The sequence below is a fragment of the Ovis canadensis genome, chromosome 12 (genome assembly GCF_042477335.2).
Source record: "Ovis canadensis isolate MfBH-ARS-UI-01 breed Bighorn chromosome 12, ARS-UI_OviCan_v2, whole genome shotgun sequence".
NCBI classification, from domain to species: domain Eukaryota; kingdom Metazoa; phylum Chordata; class Mammalia; order Artiodactyla; family Bovidae; genus Ovis; species Ovis canadensis.
This window is the reverse complement of record NC_091256.1, coordinates 86784440-86792090: the sequence shown is the minus strand read 5'-3', so window position 1 is coordinate 86792090 and position 7651 is coordinate 86784440. Positions and strand designations below refer to the sequence as shown.

General features: G+C 38.3%; 1 protein-coding gene across 1 annotated transcript; it reads right to left on the bottom strand.

Moving 5' to 3' along the window:
* On the bottom strand, positions 1-6531 carry LOC138415724 (complement factor H-related protein 2-like). The gene is made up of 5 exons (XM_069544139.1): positions 6304-6531; positions 5689-5883; positions 5154-5330; positions 835-1017; positions 1-405 (listed from the first exon to the last, which is right to left on the bottom strand). The coding sequence occupies exons 1-5, from the start codon at positions 6386-6388 to the stop codon at positions 209-211; spliced, it is 837 nt and encodes a 278-aa protein (XP_069400240.1). The 5' UTR covers positions 6389-6531; the 3' UTR covers positions 1-208.
* Between the last annotated feature and the right edge of the window lie 1120 nt (positions 6532-7651).

The following is a 7651-nucleotide window of genomic DNA, read 5'->3' as shown; positions in this document are numbered from 1 at the left end:
TTTCTTCCCAAAGATGTTTTATAAATAGGACATGTAGCATTTTGACTTTACAAGTATTAAAGTGCTTTTAAGAAGTGATTAGTTAGTCACCTGGATTATAATTGCACCATCCACATAATATTTAACACAAATTCTGATTTACTTGATAAAATGAGAATTGGATTAATAATGAAAAGTTCAGTTTTATGACTGCATTTTAACCAATGTTTCATTCACAATGAGGATACACCACTTTTCCTTCGTGACAGGTTGTTCGAAATGTATGATTTGGTGTCGTTGGGCGATATCCATATTTACACGTAAATTCAATACTGTCATCTGTTCTAGTATAAAGTTTTTTATCTTGTCTCCATTTTAGCTGTATGTTGTGTTGTTGCATCATTTCTTCTGAAATTACACATGCACCTGAAGTTAAAAAGAAACATAGAACACTAAGTAGTATACAAATATATCACTCAGGATTTTAGACTTCCAAGTAAAACCTTCTACACTGGTCCAAGATTTCATTCTCAAAACATTTTCCAAGCCAACTCACTGAAAATCCATTATGTAGATTCCAATTAATGATATTAAAATGAGGTATTACATTTAATTTATTAAGTGTTATAATGAGGGATTCATGAAGTCAATATCACATTGAGTTTATATTAAATAATCTTTCATTGCTATGATTCCTTGAACAAGAGTTTTTCAAACTTTATTTTCTCATATATTATTGTTAGTCACACATTCAATAGAATTGTTGTTAATCCATAAGATTGCTATTCTAAACAACAAAATATTATACCAATTACGCTGATTTTCCCAGGACCCACGAGAAGATGAAAGTATTACCTAAGCACTTTGGTGGTTCTGACCACTCTCCATTCCGACACACTATGTGTTTGTCTCCCTGAAGTACATAGTAGGCCTGGCACTTGTACTCAACAGCTGATTCTGGAGGATATTGCGGTAATGGGAGTGAGACAGTGTCTCCATTGTCTATTGGTGGAGGAGGCCCACATCTTCCTTGAGGATCTAAAAACATAATTTGACTTATTGAGAGACCAAAGAAAAACAGAAGTTAAAGAAAGCAAACAAAATAATACCACAATGTGTAATATCAAGATTTATGATTTCTGATGAAAGAAATGATTCATTTAAGGAATTTTAATCACTTAAACTGAGAGTCAAATTTTAAGGCCTTCCTTTCACCCCATGTGAAAGCATACATTAGACATTAGCAAACATGTCTGCTCTGTGGTATTCTGGTAGTTAAAAATGTTTTCCTTAATGAATGTTTGCTAGAAAGATGGATTGCTACCATAAACAAAGGACGTTTCTTGGTCTTAGGTATTAAGCATACTGCAATGGCTATTGGATCTTTAGTAATTTTAAAAATTGATTTTCGTTTTTTTTCCAAGAGAAATATCAACTTCTTAAATAAAATTCAAGAAATTACAAATGTGTATAATGTGAAGGGAATTTCAGGCTTTCTGTCTGGACAAAATGAGAAGGGAACATTTCTGCTTATTTCTTCTGCGACATATTCCCTCTGTTAACTAAAAATCCTGAACAGAATTATAAAAACCAACATAAGAGGTTGTGAAGAGTGTAGAAAAGAAGTAGATTGTTTTGAGAACTTGGGATTCAAGGAGTTACAATGCACTGGCTGTTGGAGCTTTCACTTTGCTCTGTATGTATCAGGACCAGGCACTGAAATTGCAACCCAGAAATGATCTCACATTCAGGCAAAATTAACAAACAAAAAGGTCACAAGAAGGTTCTGCTTTCTTTAGGCACAGGCCCAGGAAAGAATCAACCTAGCAAGGCAGAAACATTTTCTTTCATAGTACAGGACTTAGTCTAGAAAAACATCACAGAGGAAACCTAAGACTAACCCTCTCCTCACGTTGATCAACAGGGGCCTTTGATGAGTCTAGACTTTTCACCCATGCTGGAAGGGAAAAAGATGCCTGTCCTTGTGTTTGGACTGCACCCTGGGGGTTTCATGGTCTCCTGGAATCTGGATCTTGCATCTGCCGTAAAGTTACTTTTGTGGATAGATGCTAAATTTTTATTATTGAAGGTGGAATACCAGGAGGAGCATCTTATCCTTTATCTTGCTGACATCACTCTAACCTCTGTGCTATTTTTGTCTGTATTTCATAATTGTTCTCTTCTTTCTGTTTGGAATTTCTTGTTTCTAGTAATTTTGTATATTCTCTCACTATTTTATTAATCTGTTTAGCAGATTGCTTCGGCTTCCTTTCTTCAATTAATAATAATTCAATCACATTAAAGTTTTTTGGACACCTATATGTTTGGTTTGCAAATGCTCATTTTTTTAAAAAAATTATTCTATATTGGAGCACAGCTGAGTAAAAATGCTGTCTAGTTTCAGGTGTTCAGTAAAGTGACTCAGTTATACATATAAATGTATCCCTTCCTGGAGATTTTTTTTATTGCAGTGTAGTTGATTTGCAATGTTGTGTTACTTTCAGGTGCGAAGCAAAGTGAATCTCTTATACATATATCAACTCTTTTTTAGATTCATTTTCCATAATCACCCAATAAAGGTGATTTTTAAAAATTGTTAAAATCACCTCTATTCAGATTTGAATTACATACAATAAAATCCACGTGTCAGCCAATGATGTGACAGTGTGTAGCTGTCACAAACCCAACCAACTAGAGGCAGTCTTCTCCTCCCTTTACAATTCTGCTGTTTCATTTCCACTCCACCCCTCCCCACAACTCTCCTCTGCTTAGAAGCCCGTGTTTTCTGTCCCTACGGAGCAATGCTGCCTTCCTACAACATTGTTTATGGATTCATATAACATGCCTTCTCTTACATCTGGCTGCTTTATGTCATCAAATGTCGGGCCCCATCTGCTCTGTGGTGTCTTGCGTCATTAGCTCACTCTTTTTCACTGTGGAACAGGGTAGCTTTATATAAGTGTAAGTATGTTTATCCATTTTATCCTCTGTTGACTATCTTTTGAAGTGTTCCCAGTTTGTGGCAGTTATAATTGAGCTATTTATGCACACCTGAACTCAAGTCTTCGAGTAAACATGTATTTACTATTTCCTGCTGTATATTTAAAAGTGAAGTTGCTGGGCTATCTGATACATGCATGATTAAATCTATAGGAAACTGCCATACTGATATTCAGAGTGATTGTACCATCTTACATTCCCACCAGCAATGTGTGAGCGTTCCAGGTGAATCCTCACTAACAAACAGGATGATTGGGTTTTTTTAACTGAGGTACAGTTGGTTTCCAGTGCTGTGTGAGTCTCAGGTGTATAGCATGGTGAAGCAGTACTTTTATAGATTATACTCCTTTGTAGTTTAAGACAGAGACTGTAATTCCCTCTGCTATACCATATACCCTTGTGGCATATCTGCTCTATATAATACATGGTAGTTTGTGCCCCTTCATCCCATGCCTCTAGGTATGGAGGGAGGGAGGGAGTTTGCCCCGCCCTACTTCCTTCCATCTTTCGCTAACTATGAATTTTTTCTATTTCTGTGAGTCTGTTTCTGCTTTGCATATATATTCAGTTATATTATTTTTTAGATTCCATATATAAAGAATATCATAGAATATTTGACTTTCTGAGTTGAGTGCATTTCACTGAGGATTATATTCTCTGGGGCTATCCATGTTGTTACAGATGGCACTATTTCATTCTTTTCTGTGGCTGTGTAGTATTCCATTGTATATATACAATGGAAAACACCTGAGTTGGTTGCCAGGGGAGCCAACTTTGTGATGAGATTAAAAGTTTCAGTCCGACAACCCTGACCTCCAGGGAGGGAAGAGTGGCTGCAGATCACATCAACTGCTGATGGCCCATGGATTAATCAGTTTGCCCCTGTCATAAACCCTCCATAAGAAAAAAAGGATGGGATTCGGAGAGATTCCTGGGCGGTGAACATGTGGACGTGCTGGAAGAGTGGCTATTATGAGGGGCCTGGGAGTTCCTCACCTTCTACACACCTCACCCTGTGCCTGCCTTCCGTCTGAGTGTTCCTCAGTTATGTTCTTTATATTCTTTAAGCTGGCAATATGAGAAATCAAATGTTTCTTTCAGTTCTATGAACCACTCTAGCAAATTAATTGAACCTGAAGACGAGGTCCTGGGAACCTCTAACACATAGCGTAACATGTAGACAAAAGCATAGATGACAAGCTAGACTGGTGACTGACTTGTGAAGTGGGCGGTGGGAGGAAGAAGTCTTGGGGGCCTGAGCGCCCACCTGTGGGAACTGACAGTACTTCCAGTTAGACAGTTTCAGGGAATTGCTTGGTGTTAGGGTCGCTAAGAGTCGGACACAACTGAGTGATGTCACTTTCACTTTTCACTTTGCTGCATTGGAGAAGGAAATGGCAACCCACTCCAGTGTTCTTGCCTGGAGAATCCCAGGGACGGGGGAGCCTGGTGGGCTACTGTCTATGGGGTTGCACAGAGTCAGACACAACTGAAGTGACTTAGCAGCAGCAGCAGCATGGAAAACATGCATCATTGTAATAGGAAAGATCATTAAACAACTGGAATGGCCTATTTCGACAATTATAACTAGGCTTGTCCTAAGTTGAAGTAAAAGCCACGTATGGTAACTGAAATATTCAGTTTGACGAATTTGGTTTTGACCTTGAAAAAGGCTAGTTTTCCTTCCCTTTGTTTCCTCCCTATGTATCATGCACTTACTTGCTGAAGGACCTTGTCAGAGTCAGCTGGCTGCCTTTTAAGTTCCATGAGAGAACCATATCTTGATTTGCTTCTTTTGATGCATTGTTATATTTTGTGAAGCTATTGAGATTTACATTAAAATGCTGTATATTCAAAAGCAGCACAATATGCATTACCAAGATTTGTTGATTCTGATAAAAATCATTTACTGAAGAAACTATATAATGTGAGAATTATAGTTTTTCACCGTGTTCTTGGCTAGTGTTTGCTATTATTACATTAAATTTATGTGAGTAGACAAAATGATTTTCTAGTGATGACCCAGGTATTTGCAGCTCTGCTTAGGCAGAGTTGGAACCTTGAACTGAAAAGGTGATGACAGTAGCAATAGCAATATCGCCTGCACTTAATATTGTTATTTCTCTATAAAATATGAATAAATACCGGACCTGAGAGCACAGTGTGTTACTCACAGACACGACGGCATACAGGAGGGGAGGACCAGCCACTTTCTCCGCATGCAATGCTGCTCTGACCATTTGGGAGGCTGTAGCCAGCATTACACACAATGTGAACGATGTCACCTTCCCGGTGCGTTTGTCCTGAAGATGTAGATTGACCATTTTCCACCCAAGGGAAAAAGCACTGTCCTAAAAGGCAAAAAATGACTGGTACTCATTTTGCAATGAAAGAGTATGACATTTTGCGAAGTTCCAAAGAGAAATCCAGTACAAAAATTTTGCTTCTTAAAAATTTGGCCATGCATGTAAAAAATTAGTACGCCATGTCATTAATTTCAACTTGTATAATGAAAATGTTTTTCATTTGTAAAGTCACTTTCCACAGACATCTTCCCACAGTGACTGTCTTAGGTCGACCTGTCTTTGCTGGCTCCTCTGGTCTCCACTGCTACTACTGTCCAGACCCTGCAATTCCTTCAGGCACGGCCTCTCCACCCCCTGGACACACTGATAATTCATCCCGGTGATGAGGAGGGTGCTTACTCACTGAGGCACTTTGGTGTTGGGGACCATCCTTCCTCTGTACAGTTTATTCGAGTCCAGAGTGATTGTGAAGGAGTCACAAAGCTGTGTTCACAGGTGTAGTAGAAATATTTCCCTACATCAGTTGGGAAGAATTTTTTATATCTATTTTCATTATATATGCTTCCATGTTTTATTTCTGGAAAATCACACATTCTTCCTTAAGGAAAAAAAATAGTTATCCTGCATTAGTGAATAGTTCTATGTATGTTAATAATCCCATTGATGAATTTATTATTCTTCGTAGCTTAATTATCCCACTTGTAGTAGTGATAGAGATTTGGGACAGTCTATAACTAATAGGGTGTAAAGGTCTTGGAGAAACACAGGATGTTTATGTTCTTTGGAAGTGTTTCTAATATTGACATTATACAGGATAAAAGAAGAGAGAGAAAACAATGTATTTTCTTTTTCCTTAGAGTATGAGGTAATTTCTCTAAAAGTTTACTCTCCATCATGATGACACAATACACACAATTTCTACAAGTCGCCTATTAAAATATAAAGACCCATGAAAGTAGATAAAACATGAAGCTACACTTAAGAGGGAAGCTGAGTGTTCAGATCTGTTTCAACTTACCTTGCCCATGAACACAGCAAACCCACAGGGTGAGGATGACATTGAGTAGTAACAGCATGTTAGACATTCTCAAAGGCACGTTCATGCAGGTATTCCGGTTGTGTTGTTTGGTTGTTGAGCAGCTCCTCAAGTGTGACTCTGAATTTAAGGGGATATCTATCAGCGTGATGCTAGTTAAGTGAGGTCACTTAGTATCAAAGTTCAAAGAACTTTGCCACATCCCTGAATTCCTAGTAGTGGTTTCAAAACAATTTCTTGAATTCATTCCCAGATATGTACTTGTCTGTTTGCACCAATGTAATTCAGCAGGGAAGAGAAGTTTTCCCCAGAAAGAGTGAGGTGACAGTTGCCTTTTGGTTGGTAAACAAAATGGAACCCTTTTAAAAAATATATATTTTTATTGAAGTAGAGTTGATTTACGATGTTGTGTCTATTTCTCTTGTATAGTAGAATAGTTCAGTTATGCATGTATTCTTTTTTCACATTCATTTCCACTGTGGTTTGTCTCACAATACTGAATACAGTTCCCTGTGCCATACAGTAGTTTTGTTGTTTATCTTTCATATGTGTAATAGCTCGTGTCTGCTAATTATCAAGAAGGCAGGAAGAGAAGGGAACCCCAGAGGATGAGGTGGTTGAATGGTGTCACCAACTCAGTGGATATGAGTTTGAGTAAGCTCCGGGAAATGGTGGAGCACAGGGAAGTCTGGTGTGCTGCAGTCCATGGGGTCACAAAGGGTCGGACACGACTGAGTGACTAAACAGCAACAAATGTACCTGTATGAGTTTGTTTGTTTCTTTTTGGGGAGAGTACTAGATTGGCCTCTAAAATGATATAAAACACTAATTTTTAAATTAAACACTTCTCGAAAAAACACCATTTCTTTCTCAGCCAGATGAGTAACCAAGTCCATGTCACTAACACTTTCTCACGGCCTTTACTTACCTTCTCCCAGCTTTGCGTGGGGTAGGGATTTATGAAAATTGATGTGTACTTGGACCTTACTCCACCCTCTATGCTTTCTTGTGCTTAGGGAAGCACCAGTGTTTTTGGAACTCACTTGGGATCATGCTATTAAGTACAGGAGTTTCAGTGTATTCTCGGCATGAAGTATTGAATGTGCTTTGCATGTGTTCTCCCTTGAGTCTGACTCTTTGTGACCCCGTGAACTCTAGCTGCTAGGCTCCTCTGTCCATGGGATTTCCCAGGCAAAGATACTGGAGTGGGTTGCCATTTCTTTTTCTATAACGTACTTTGAGGCACCTTTTAATTTTAAAACATATTCAGATGCACACAATGATAATCCTCTTTTTATAGGAATATAACTCAAGAATCTTTATCTGTTCT